Source organism: Palaemon carinicauda, chromosome 28 (genome assembly GCF_036898095.1).
Source record: "Palaemon carinicauda isolate YSFRI2023 chromosome 28, ASM3689809v2, whole genome shotgun sequence".
NCBI classification, from domain to species: Eukaryota; Metazoa; Arthropoda; class Malacostraca; order Decapoda; family Palaemonidae; genus Palaemon; species Palaemon carinicauda.
Genome location: NC_090752.1, coordinates 57,509,723 through 57,524,722, shown reverse-complemented (window position 1 = coordinate 57,524,722; position 15,000 = coordinate 57,509,723). Strand labels below are relative to the sequence as shown.

Sequence of the window (15,000 nt, the reverse complement as noted above, 5' to 3'; positions counted from 1 at the left end):
GGATACGGCAGTCGGAGAGGGCCCGTAAACAGCCCCAGGTAGGTTAGTAGGTCAGGATACGGCTCCTAAATTAAGTTGGGTATTGTGGCGTTCATGTGCTTGATTCCATTTAAAATGTGCTCAAAGTCAAAACTTTTTAAAGCTTACACCCGGTCTGTCCAAACCAACTACAAAAGCTCCAGCAATTCTAACTGTCTCCGTAATTGCAATTTAGAAAACTATTTCCCTCTCTCCTATCTACTTGGAGAGAAGTATCTTGGAAAACAGTCTACCAAAATAGGAATGTTGGGATATTACGCTGGAGATTACCCCTCCCTCCCCATTGGGACATTCCCCACATAGTAGATGATGATTAAAGGTTCGTCTTCCCTTCCCTGGAAAAAAAGGGGGAAACATTCCTTTAGTCTGATACTGTGCAAAATAAACCAAGCTTTTAACTAGAGATCACAGATAACTTATATCTTCAGAACTAAGTGGAAGCAAGTATATCTCTAAAGTCTTGTAAAATATCCCTGTTTGGATATATGCTTGCAAGAGCAGAGGTCATGAATAAGCTGTTGTTTATTGTTCTTAGCTTGGTGGGGTAGAACGTCCTTTTTTTCCGCAAGAAGTCTTAAAAGTCTGCAAAAAGGAACCTTTGACCGAGAAGACCCTCCAGGCAGATGACTGAATCCGAGACTCATTCATGCCCTTTGTCGTTCCTTTTTTTTTATTTATTTTTTTTTTCATTTTTTTTTTTTTGAATATGCAAGTCATAGAAGTAAGTGCTGCCGATGCCGTTCAAGGAGGACGGGTGTGCAGGGCAAATAAATCGATAGTTCAACGCGTAGAGGCACACTCACTCCCCGGATGAGTGTTCCAATGGAGGCTTTCAGTAACGACGTTTTGTCTCTCATGGCACGCCATTAAGAAGGCTTTACGTCGGGAGATGGGTTCTGCGTCTTCTATATTCTCCTGCTTTCGAACTCGGATTATAAAGAAGAGAGTAGAGTACTGCAATGCGTATCGCGAACACTCAAAGCGTCAATAGCGTAGCATATTCATGATAGATTTCGGCCAAACCCCAAATTACGTTAACCTTCACGCCCGAACGGAGGACATTTAAGCAAAGAATGAACAAAGATGGGAGGGAAATAACCTAATGCAAGATTCCGTCACTGTGCTGGGAAGAATTCCTACTGTTTCATTGTTTAAAATCTCAAGTTCCTGCTGAAGGCTGAAGTCCCTTACATAAACCAAATTGAAGGCTTGCTCTGCGTTTACAGAAGGGGGAATGGGGGGAGGGGTGGGGGGTGGGGGAGGCAGAGTCGAAGCCGAGCTTGACATGCCCACTGCTCGACTAGGCTTTGCTTAATTGATGGGAGTAACGTGCATCTGATTGTGACAGCTAAAATCAAGCGACTTACGTAGGGCATTGTCGTATATAACCGGAGCTCTCCCGACTTTTAATGGTGTAAACATTGTACTTTTAATTACGATATTACCAAAGCCCCGTGTGTTTTTAAAGGTTTAAAGGTCGCTCATGAATGGCAGAGTCAAGGGACGGTGACATTGCCCTAGCAATCAGGACAATGCCCTAGAGACTGACCATGTATTATATGATCAGCGCCCAAGCCTCCTCTCCATCCAAGCTAGGACCAGGGAGGACCAGGCCGTGGCTGCTGTTGACTCAGCAGATAGACCTATAGGCTCCCCCAAACCCCCCAACCTTAGCTCACAAGGATGATAAGGTTGCAGACACTAATGGCACTAACGAGTCTGAGCGGGACTCGAACCCCCGTCCGGCAAACACCAAAAAGAGACGTTACCAATCAGTCCCAATATTAACCAAAGTCCTAATGCCATATTTTGACGATATAATCAGTGACCCTGTCTTTTTTTTTTTTTTTTTTTTTTTTTTTTACAACAGCCAAAGTCCCAATTTTTATACTCGGTAATTCTCAGGGTATAACCAAAACGTATGTGTTATTTATTTGACAGTTTCATTTTTTTTAGATATAACCGAAGTCACTGAATCTGTATCTTACGAATATAACCAAAGTCCGTCGTATCAATTTTTAAGGATATAAACAAAGTGCCTGTAAGTTTAGTTTATGAAGCCCCAGTGTCATCTTATCTTTTGCCGATATAATCGAAGTCACCGTGTCGATGTTGACGATATAGTCCTCGAGATTTAATTTTGAGATATGATAAAAATCCTCATAACTTTATTTGATGATATAAGCAGAGTTACCATGTAGTTTATTGACAACATAACGAAAGTCCTCCCGTCGTATTAAGGCAACATAATGAAAGTCCTCCCGTCGTATTAAGACAACATAATGAAAGTCCTCCCGTCATATTAAGACAACATAATGAAAGTCCTCCCGTCGTATTAAGGCAACATAATGAAAGTCCTCCCGTCATATTAAGACAACATAATAAAAGTCCTCCCGTCGTATTAAGGCAACATAATGAAAGTCCTCCCGTGTATTAAGACAACATAATGAAAGTCCTCCCGTCATATTAAGACAACATAATGAAAGTCCTCCCGTCGTATTAAGACAACATAATGAAAGTCCTCCCGTCATATTAAGACAACATAATGAAAGTCCTCCCGTCGTATTAAGGCAACATAATGAAAGTCCTCCCGTGTATTAAGACAACATAATGAAAGTCCTCCCGTCATATTAAGGAAACATAATGAAAGTCCTCCCGTCGTATTAAGACAACATAATGAAAGTTCTCCCGTCATATTAAGACAACATAATGAAAGTCCTCCCGTCATATTAAGACAACATAATGAAAGTCCTCCCGTCGTATTAAGACAATATAATAAAAATCCTCCTGTCGTATTAAGGAAACATAATGAAAGTCTTACCGTCATATTAAGACAACATAATGAAAGTCATCCCGTCGTATTAATACAACATAATAAAAGTCCTCCCGTCGTATTAAGGCAACATAATGAAAGTCTTACTGTCATATTAAGACAACATGATGAAAGTCCTCCCGTCGTATTAAGACAACAAAATGAAAGCCCTCCCGTCGTATTAAGACAATATAATCAAAGTCCTCCCGTCGTATTAAGGAAACACAATGAAAGTCTTACCATCATATTAAGACAACATGATGAAAGTCCTCCCGTCGTATTAAGACAATATAATAAAAGTCCTCCTGTCGTATTAAGGAAACACAATGAAAGTCTTACCATCATATTAAGACAACACGATGAAAGTCCTCCCGTCGTATTAAGACAAAATAATAAAAGTCCCCCTGTCGTATTAAGGCGACATAATGAAAGTTTTACCGTCATATTAAGACAACATAATGAAAGTCCTCCCATCGTATTAATACAGCATGATAAAAGACCTCCTGTTGTATTAAGATAACATAATGAAAGTCCTCCTGTCGTATGAAGACAACATAACAAAAGTCCTCCTGTCGTGTGAAGACAACATAATGAAAATCCTCCAGTCGTATGAAGACAACATAACGAAAGTCCTCCCGTCGTATGAAGACGACATAACCAAAGTCCTCCCGTCGTGTGAAGACAACATAATGAAAATCCTCCAGTCGTATGAAGACAACATAACGAAAGTCCTTCCGTCATATTAAGACAATGTAGCGAAAGTCCTCCCATCGTACGAAGACGACATAACAAAACCCCTCCAGTCGTATGAAGACAACATAACGAAAGTCCTTCCGTCATATTAAGACAACGTAGCGAAAGTCCTCCCATCGTACGAAGATGACATAACAAAAGTCCTCCAGTCGTATAAAGACAACATAATGAAAGTCCTCCCGTCGTATGAAAACGACATAATGAAAGTCCTTTCGTCATATTAAGACAACATAACGAAAGTCCTCCTGTCATATGAAGACGACATAAAAGTCCTCCCGTCCTATGAAGACAACATAATGAAAGTCCTCCCGTCGTATGAAGACAATATAACGAAAGTCCTCCCATCGTATGAAGACAACATAATGAAAGTCCTCCTGTCGTATGAAGACGACATAATGAAAGTCCTCCAGTCGTATGAAGACGACATAACGAAAGTCCTTCCGGTGTAGGAAGACAGCATAACGAAAGTCCTCTCGTCGTATGAAGACAACATAACAAAAGTCCTCCTGTCATATGAAGACGACATAATGAAAGTCTTCCCGTCGTGTGAAGACAACATAACAAAAGTCCTCCCGTCGTATGAAGACGACATAACGAAAGTCTTCCCGTTGTATGAAGACAACATAACGAATGTCCTCCTGTCATATGAAGACAACACAACGAAAGTCCTCCCATCGTATGAAGACATCATAATGAAAGTCCTTCTGTCGTATGAAGACGACATAATGAAAATACTCCTGTCGTATGAACACAACATAACGATAGTCCTCTCGTCATATAAAGGCAACATAACGAAAGTCCTCCCGTCGTATGAAGACGACATAATGAACTTCCTCCCGTCGTGTGAAGACAACATAATGTAAGTCCTCCCGTCGTATGAAAACGACATAATGAAAGTCTTCCCATCGTGTAAAGACAACATAACGAAAGTCCTCCCGTCGTATGAAGACGACATAACGAAAGTTCTCCCTGTGTATGAAAACAACCTAATGAAAGTCCTCATGTCGTATGAAGACGACATAATGAACGTCCTCCCGTCGTATGAAGACAACATAACAAAAGTCCTCCCGTTGTATGAAGACAACATAAAGTCCTCCCGTTGTATGATGACGACATAATGAAAGTCTTTCCGTCGTGTAAAGACAACATAACGAAAGTCCTCCCGTCGTATGAAGACGATATAACGAAAGTCCTTCCTTTGTATGAAGATGACATAATGAAAGTCTTCCAGTCGTGTGAAGACAACATAACGAAAGTCCTCCTGTTGTATGAAGACAACATAACGAAAGTCCTCACGTCGTATGAAGATAACATAATGAACTTCCTCCTGTCGTGTGAAGACAACATAACGAAAGTTCTCCTGTCATATGAAGGCGACATAATAAAATTCCTCCCGTCGTATGAAGACAACATAACGAATGTCCTCCTGTCGTATGAAGACAACACAACGAAATTCCTCCCATCGTATGAAGACAACATAACGAATGTCCTCCCGTCGTATGAAGACAACATAACGAAAGTCCTCCCATCGTATGAAGACAACATAACGAAAGTCCTCCCGTCGTATGAAGATGACATAACATAAGTCGTCCTTTTGTATGAAGACAGCATAATGAAAGTCCTCCCGTCGTATGAAGACTACATAACGAAAGTCCTCCCTCCCATCGTATGAAGACAACATAACGAATGTCCTCCCGTCGTATGAAGACAACACAACGAAAGTCCTCCCATCGTATGTAGACAACATAACGAAAGTCCTCCCGTCGTATGAAGACGATATAACGAAAGTCCTTCCGTCGTATGAAGATGACATAATGAAAGTCTTCCAGTCGTGTGAAGACAACGAAAGTCCTTCCGTCGTATGAAGATGACATAATGAAAGTCTTCCCGTCGTGTGAAGACATCATAACGAAAGTCCTCCCGTCGTATGAAGACGACATAATGAAAATCCTTCCGTCGTATGGAGACGACATAATGAAAGTCCTTCCATTGTATGAAGATGACATAATGAAAGTCCTTCTGTCGTATGAAGACAACTTAATGAAAGTCCTTCCATCGTACGAAGGCGACATAATGAAAGTCCTTCCGTCGTATGGAGACGACATAATGAACATCCTCCCGTCGTATGAAGATGACATAACGAAAGTCCTCTTGTCGTATGAAGACGACATAACGAAAGTCCTCCCGTCGTATGAAGACAACATGACGAAAGTCTTTCTGATGTATTAAGAATATATAAAAAAGTCCTCGTCATATTAGGATAACATAATGAAGTTTGTCCTATTGTATTAAGACAACATAAGGAAAGTCCCTCAGGTGTGTTGTGAAGGTATAACTAAAGCTCTCCCACCTTATGAGGATATAAGCAATGTCCCGCACAGTTGGGCGTTTTCACTACATAACCAAACCTTGGCAGCCCTGCTAGATATCACTAAGGCTTTGGCCGCTCCACAATGACCCTCCTTAGTCTCTTGTATGACGGTGTAATGAAAAGGCTTGCATTGCTTTATCATTCTCACCGTTTATTGTCTTGTATTTTTTTATTGCTTTCTTATTTCGTTTATATTCATAATTCATTCATATTTATACTTCATATTTTTTCTTTTTTACATTTATGTCAAATATAGGTTTTTTTTAGTCTATAGAAACCTTCATTGAAGAATTGATGACATTAGTATTACTATGCTACTGAGACTACTACCCGTCAGTGGCATTGCCAGACGTATAACTATCCGGTCAATCTACTCTCTCGGGTAGGAGGGAAAGATTGTAGTCATACCCTGGTGAGAGGGGGGTTACTCTAAAAGGAAAGGGGAAAGGGGTGTGGAGGATTGAATTTATGTGTGTTTGCATAGCCATCTAAATATTTAGCTGTCATTTTTTGACAGATCGCGTACGCTAGTAATATAATTATAATACTAATGAAATAAATAGTAACGTAATAATATTGAAATTAATAATAGTAATAAAGATATCATTTCCCGTATAGTCGTCCTCCTCACCTGTTCTCTTCCTTAACATGAAGACACTTCTGTCCTTCATTAGCTCTTAGACCCTCTCGAGTCTCTCCCATTCATATGCAGATGATTCTACTCTACACAAATTGCCTCTTTAAACACCTCTTTCCTAGGTTAAACTCTTAATGACTTTATATATATATATATATATATATATATATATATATATATATATATATATATATTCTATATATATATATATATATATATATATATATATATATATATATATATATATATTCTGTATATATATTTATATATATATATATATATATATATATATATATATATATATATATATATATATATATATAATGTAATATAAAACCACAAGTACTTCTTAATTCTGTGTATTCTTTGCCTCTGGGTCAGAGGGAAATTCATTTATTATAAGTGTTTCTACCTATGTCGGGATGCGTTTGATTGATTGATTGATTGATTTAAAGTTTCAGGATTCGAACCTATATGCCACAGGATTGAAACAACTAGATGGTAGACTTAAAACACTCGTCAGTGTCAATCACAAAATAATCTTATATATATATATATATATATATATATATATATATATAGATATATATATATATATATATATACATATAAATATATATATATATATATATATATATATATATATATATATTTATATATATGTATATGTATATGTATATATATATATATTTATATATACATATACATATACATATATATAAATATATATATATATATATATATATATATATATAATATATATATATATATATATATATATATATATATTTATATATATGTATATGTATATATATATATATATATATATATATATATATATATATATATTTGTATATATATAAAAGTTATAAGTAGTGTATATAAAGTATATTTATGTATACAGTATATGGATAAAATATTCACTGTCTTTATGAGTTAAAGAATGAGAGGGCAAGTTACCTTATTTTGATAATTTCAAAACTGATTTGGTGATCAATTTTTCCAAAAGAAGTTGTCTGTTAAATACTGAACTATACATACACATTTCATTCAACTTCCCGTGCGGTGAGGTAAAGCAGATATTAATCATAATAAGAATATTCTCATACGGTCAGAACGAGAGAGAGAGAGAGAGAGAGAGAGAGAGAGAGAGAGAGAGAGAGAGCAAATGCAAATACACTATGAAGGAGACACGAAAACATTGTGTCTTCTGAGAAATAACAAGAAAATAAAGATGTAAAATTGCTTCAGCCATAAGTAAGGATTCCTCAACTGTCTTCATTCTATTCGAAGCCAAACACTTTCCCCCCACGCATTCTGACGTTCATAACTCCTCACCCCCCCCCCCCTTCCCCTCCAACTCACCCCCCATAACCCAATTCTTTTCTTCTCCTCCTCCTCCTTGTTTTGGGGGAAATGTTCTCAGCTGCACCACTCATTACCGTTCGAGGCCGAAGGGACAAACAAAGAAATGACGACGTCGGACGAAAAGTGGAGGCATAAATCATTCCCAATGGCGACGCGAGACTTGATCATGAAGTCGTAAAATACGAGCTTATGGCGCTTCCCTCCTCCGCGTTCCGAGTCCCAAGATCGGGCAGAGAAAAAGTGGAGGGAAAAAGACACGTGCAAACACAGAAATTGAAGGATGGAATAAGAATATAGAAGCTGGAAAAAATAAAAAGGGACGCACGAAAGTGCACGGAAGCGGATGCGACATTTGTCGCAGATTCTGGACCATTTAGCATAAATGGGCTCGTGGAATGGTCTCTCGGGGGAAAGTAAAGTATGTTGATGCGAGATGGATTAAAGAGATAAGTCAGGAGGAGAACAAGAGGTGCTGGCGAAACTTTGCGGAGTAAGAAACGTCGTGAATACTATGACGAGGGGATGGTGTTTGAAGGCAACGCTGTTTAAAGGCCTCTCGTGAATGACAGCCATGGGATAGTGGCAATGGCCTAGAGACTGACCAGAGGCAACGCTGTTTAAAGGCCTCCCGTGAAAGACAGCCATGGGATAGTGGCAATGGCCTAGAGACTGACCAGAGGCAACGCTGTTTAAGGGCCTCTCGTGAATGACGGCCATGGGATAGTGGCAATGGCCTAGGCTCCCGTGAATGACGGCCATGGGATAGTGGCAATGGCCTAGAGACTGACCAGAGGCAACGCTGTTTAAAGGGCCTCCCGTGAATGACGGCCATGGGATAGTGGCAATGGCCTAAAGACTGACCAGAGGCAACGCTGTTTAAAGGCCTCCCGTGAAAGACAGCCATGGGATAGTGGCAATGGCCTAGAGACTGACCAGAGGCAACGCTGTTTAAGGGCCTCTCGTGAATGACGGCCATGGGATAGTGGCAATGGCCTAGGCTCCCGTGAATGACGGCCATGGGATAGTGGCAATGGCCTAGAGACTGACCAGAGGCAACGCTGTTTAAAGGCCTCTCGTGAATGACAGCCATGGGATAGTGGCAATGGCCTAGAGACTGACCAGAGGCAACGCTGTTTAAAGGCCTCCCGTGAAAGACAGCCATGGGATAGTGGCAATGGCCTAGAGACTGACCAGAGGCAACGCTGTTTAAGGGCCTCTCGTGAATGACGGCCATGGGATAGTGGCAATGGCCTAGGCTCCCGTGAATGACGGCCATGGGATAGTGGCAATGGCCTAGAGACTGACCAGAGGCAACGCTGTTTAAAGGCCTCTCGTGAATGACAGCCATGGGATAGTGGCAATGGCCTAGAGACTGACCAGAGGCAACGCTGTTTAAAGGCCTCCCGTGAAAGACAGCCATGGGATAGTGGCAATGGCCTAGAGACTGACCAGAGGCAACGCTGTTTAAGGGCCTCTCGTGAATGACGGCCATGGGATAGTGGCAATGGCCTAGGCTCCCGTGAATGACGGCCATGGGATAGTGGCAATGGCCTAGAGACTGACCAGAGGCAACGCTGTTTAAAGGCCTCTCGTGAATGACGGCCATGGGATAGTGGCAATGGCCTAGGCTCCCGTGAATGACGGCCATGGGATAGTGGCAATGGCCTAGAGACTGACCAGAGGCAACGCTGTTTAAAGGCCTCTCGTGAATGACAGCCATGGGATAGTGGCAATGGCCTAGAGACTGACCAGAGGCAACGCTGTTTAAAGGCCTCCCGTGAAAGACAGCCATGGGATAGTGGCAATGGCCTAGAGACTGACCAGAGGCAACGCTGTTTAAAGGGCCTCCCGTGAATGACGGCCATGGGATAGTGGCAATGGCCTAGAGACTGACCAGAGGCAACGCTGTTTAAAGGCCTCTCGTGAATGACAGCCATGGGATAGTGGCAATGGCCTAGAGACTGACCAGAGGCAACGCTGTTTAAAGGCCTCTCGTGAAAGACAGCCATGGGATAGTGGCAATGGCCTAGAGACTGACCAGAGGCAACGCTGTTTAAGGGCCTCTCGTGAATGACGGCCATGGGATAGTGGCAATGGCCTAGGCTCCCGTGAATGACGGCCATGGGATAGTGGCAATGGCCTAGAGACTGACCAGAGGCAACGCTGTTTAAAGGCCTCTCGTGAATGACAGCCATGGGATAGTGGCAATGGCCTAGAGACTGACCAGAGGCAACGCTGTTTAAAGGCCTCCCGTGAAAGACAGCCATGGGATAGTGGCAATGGCCTAGAAACTGACCAGAGGCAACGCTGTTTAAGGGCCTCTCGTGAATGACGGCCATGGGATAGTGGCAATGGCCTAGGCTCCCGTGAATGACGGCCATGGGATAGTGGCAATGGCCTAGAGACTGACCAGAGGCAACGCTGTTTAAAGGGCCTCCCGTGAATGACGGCCATGGGATAGTGGCAATGGCCTAGAGACTGACCAGAGGCAACGCTGTTTAAAGGGCCTCCCGTGAATGACGGCCATGGGATAGTGGCAATGGCCTAGAGACTGACCAGAGGCAACGCTGTTTAAAGGGCCTCCCGTGAATGACGGCCATGGGATAGTGGCAATGGCCTAGAGACTGACCAGAGGCAACGATGTTTAAAGGGCCTCCCGTGAATGACGGCCATGGGATAGTGGCAATGGCCTAGAGACTGACCAGAGGCAACGCTGTTTAAAGGGCCTCCCGTGAATGACGGCCATGGGATAGTGGCAATGGCCTAGAGACTGACCAGAGGCAACGCTGTTTAAAGGGCCTCCCGTGAATGACGGCCATGGGATAGTGGCAATGGCCTAGAGACTGACCAGAGGCAACGCTGTTTAAAGGCCTCTCGTGAATGACAGCCATGGGATAGTGGCAATGGCCTAGAGACTGACCAGAGGCAACGATGTTTAAAGGGCCTCCCGTGAATGACGGCCATGGGATAGTGGCAATGGCCTAGAGACTGACCAGAGGCAACGCTGTTTAAAGGGCCTCCCGTGAATGACGGCCATGGGATAGTGGCAATGGCCTAGAGACTGACCAGAGGCAACGATGTTTAAAGGGCCTCCCGTGAATGACGGCCATGGGATAGTGGCAATGGCCTAGAGACTGACCAGAGGCAACGCTGTTTAAAGGGCCTCCCGTGAATGACGGCCATGGGATAGTGGCAATGGCCTAGAGACTGACCAGAGGCAACGCTGTTTAAAGGCCTCTCGTGAATGACAGCCATGGGATAGTGGCAATGGCCTAGAGACTGACCAGAGGCAACGATGTTTAAAGGGCCTCCCGTGAATGACGGCCATGGGATAGTGGCAATGGCCTAGAGACTGACCAGAGGCAACGCTGTTTAAAGGGCTCTCATGAATGACAGCCGTGGGATAGTGGCAATGGCCGAGAAACTAACTATATATACATATGATCAGCGCCTATGCCCTCTTTCCACCCAGGATAGGACCTGGGAGAGCCAAGCAATGGCTGCTGGTGACTTAAAAGGTAACCCTATTTGGTGTCCCAGGTCCTCCCCATCCTTAGCTCACAAGGATGGTGAGGTTACAGACACTACGAGAAACGATCAAAGCTTGAATGGGATTCGAGCCCCAGCCCGGCAAATGCAAGGACGTTTCCACTAGGCCAACACAACCCCTGGCGCTGGCAAGGAAATGTTGCAGAGGCTGTTGAAAGAGTTTGAGCCCTGAAAGTTGAAATATAAACTTATTGAGACACACGGTTTTGTGAGAAAAGGCTTCTACCGTGAAAAGAGGCGAGTATAAGAGAATTAAGTCACACATATGAAGGGATTACTGAAGTATATTGTTTTCATGTAAATAAATTAATCAACTTGATGGCGTGAAAGAGGATGTTTAAATCGTACAGCCTTCAATTAATCTTCAAAGGTCAACACGACCTTTGGCTACGGGCTGCAGTGTTGTGAGGGCTAGGCAATCTGCAAGTAAGCAAGACCTTTGGCTGTGTAATGAACTGTTCCCTTCCAAGACTTGAGTTGTTATTATTATTATTATTATTATTATTATTATTATTATTATTATTTGCTAAACTACAACCCCAGTAGGAAAAGTGGCATGCTATATGGCCAGGGGTTCCAACAGGGAAAATAGCCCAGTGAGGAGAAAAATTGAAAGTATATATATATATATATATATATATATATATATATATATATATATACATATACTCTCTTCTTAAAATGTTTCATATTTCTTTGTTTCGTTTCCTCACTGAGCTATTTTCCCTGTTGGAGCCCCTGGGCTTATAGCATACTGCTTTTCCAATTAGGGTTGTAGCTTAGCAAGTAATAATATATATATATATATATATATATATATATATATATATATCTATATATATATATATATATATATATCTATCTATATATATATATATATATATATATATATATATATATCTATATATGTGTGTGTGTGTGTGTGTGTGTGTGTGTGTGTGTGTGTGTGGGAAGTAGCCATTGTCAAAAACAGGCAGACCCAGAACTGAATTGGATGTCATTGTTCCTACTTTTTTTCACTTGGCATAATCATTGGACAAGCGTTTACGGTTTTCTTAAGAGTTATATGTATTTTGTAATACTTTTTTTGTCTGCCACTTTCAACTTTTTCTCTTTTTCTTTTCCTTAAGTCATATTTATTTTGTAATACTGTCTTAGTCGGCCACATTCAACTTTTTTTTTTGGGGGGGGGGTTCCCTTAAGAGTAATATTTATTTTGTAATACTTTTTTTTTGTCTGCCACATTTAACTTTTTATTTTTTTTTTGGTTCCCTTAAGAGTAATATTTATATTGTAATACTTTTTTTGTCTGCCACATTTAACTTTTTTATTTTTTTTGGTTCCCTTAAGAGTAATATTTATTTTGTAATACTTTTTTTTGTCTTCCAAATTCAACATTTTCTTTTTTTTCCCTTAAGAGTAATATTTATTTTGTAATACTTTTTTTTTGTCTGCCACATTTAACTTTTATTTTTTTTGGTTCCCTTAAGAGTAATATTTATTTTGTAATATTTTTTTTGTCTGCCACATTTAACTTTTTATTTTTTTTTGGTTCCCTTAAGAGTAATATTTATTTTGTAATACTTTTTTTTTGTCTGCCACATTTAACTTTTTATTTTTTTTTTGGTTCCCTTAAGAGTAATATTTATTTTGTAATACTTTTTTTTGTCTGCCACATTTAACTTTTTATTTTTTGGGGTTCCCTTAAGAGTAATATTTATTTTGTAATACTTTTTTGTCTGCCACATTTAACTTTTTATTTTCTTTTTTTTTTTGGGGGGGGGTTCCCTTAAGAGTAATATTTATTTTGTAATACTTTTTTTTTGTCTGCCAAATTCAACATTTTTTTTTTCCCTTAAGAGTAATATTTATTTTGTAATACTTTTTTTGTCTGCCGCATTTAACATTTTTATTTTTTTTTTGGTTCCCTTAAGAGTAATATTTATTTTGTAATACTTTTTTTTTTGTCTGCCAAATTCAACATTTTCTTTTTTTCCCTTAAGAGTAATATTATTTTGTAATACTTTTTTTGTCTGCCACATTTAACTTTTTATTTTTTTGGGGTTCCCTTAAGAGTAATATTTATTTTGTAATACTTTTTTGTCTGCCACATTTAACTTTTTATTTTCTTTTTTTTTGGGGGGGGGGGTTCCCTTAAGAGTAATATTTATTTTGTAATACTTTTTTTTTGTCTGCCAAATTCAACATTTTCTTTTTTTTCCCTTAAGAGTAATATTTATTTTGTAATACTTTTTTTGTCTGCCGCATTTAACATTTTCTCTTTTGCTTGACAGGTGTGGGGTGAGGTACAGCTGTACTATGGGTGAACATTGGCGGTCAGGATGGCCAGGCGTGAGGGTCATGGGCCTACGCTCCCACCTTCACCACCACCTCCTCCTCCACCTCCTCCCCCTCCTCCTCCTCCCAGCATGGGCATTATCACGCTGCTAGTCCTACTAGGCCTCCTCTCCTCAGGTAAGTCTCTTTACTCGTTGCTTAGAAAGGGCACTTCCTAAGTAAATTGTATTTTTCCTAAAATACTTACTAGCTCCTTTAACATTGGTCCTTGGTAAGATCGTGTGGTAACAAATAAAGATACGTGAAGGATTTCATAACATTAGAACTGCCAACCTAACAGGACTCCTCGCTCCTGGAAAGAAGGACGCTGGTGACTAGTACAATACATGAACATACGCTACCGGGGTCTAAGCGATGTCAGGCAGGGTAGTCGATCGGGACTACGGCCTACCCCAAAGTCAAAGCAAAGTCCTTCAAAAAGAAGGCAACCGTGTTTACCCCCATATAAATGGGACAAAAAAGGGCACGTTAAAACAAGAAGAGCTTGTATTTTATTCTGGGATGTCATTCTAGAGCTAAATATAAAGTTAAGGATGGGAGAATATTTTTGTTGGAAAGTGTCTATTTAGCACAAATTGGCATTGACCTTCTAGTCACAGATCTATGTTGTCCCTGTTGTTACTTATAAATATTATCTATTTTGTCCCCTTTTATCACAAATCTTTATTGTCCCATTTATTTCAAATCTATATTGTTCCCTTTGTCTTAAATGTGTATTGTCCCTATTGTCCCAAATCCATATTATCCCTTAAGTCCCCAAACCGTTATTATCCTTTGTGTGAAATCTGTATTTTCACGTTTTTTTTTCTTTTCAAATCCGTATTGTCCCTTTTGTTTTAAATCTTTATTGTCCCATTTATTTCAAGTCCGTATTGTCCCATTTGTTTTAAATCTTTATTGTCCCATTTATTTCAAATCCGTATTGTCCCTTTTGTTTTAAATCTTTATTGTCCCATTTATTTCAAATCCGTATTGTCCCTTTTGTCTTAAATCTTTATTGTCCCTTTTATTTCAAATCCGTATTGTCCCTTTTGTCTTAAATCTTTATTGTCCCTTTTATTTCAAATCCGTATTGTCTTTTTTGTTTTAAATCTTTATTGTCCCATTTATTTC

General features: G+C 40.2%; 1 protein-coding gene across 12 annotated transcripts in view; it reads left to right on the top strand.

The window, feature by feature from the left end:
- LOC137621611 (protein turtle-like) overlaps nucleotides 1-15,000 on the top strand; it is a 187,441-nt gene that overhangs the window by 5,440 nt on the left and 167,001 nt on the right. For all 12 annotated transcript variants that reach the window (XM_068352046.1, XM_068352043.1, XM_068352040.1 and 9 more), the window contains exon 3: nucleotides 13,824-14,004. In XM_068352046.1, coding sequence (XP_068208147.1) covers nucleotides 13,872-14,004 — 133 coding nt within the window. In that variant the 5' untranslated portion in view covers nucleotides 13,824-13,871. The remainder of the gene's footprint in view (nucleotides 1-13,823; nucleotides 14,005-15,000) is intronic.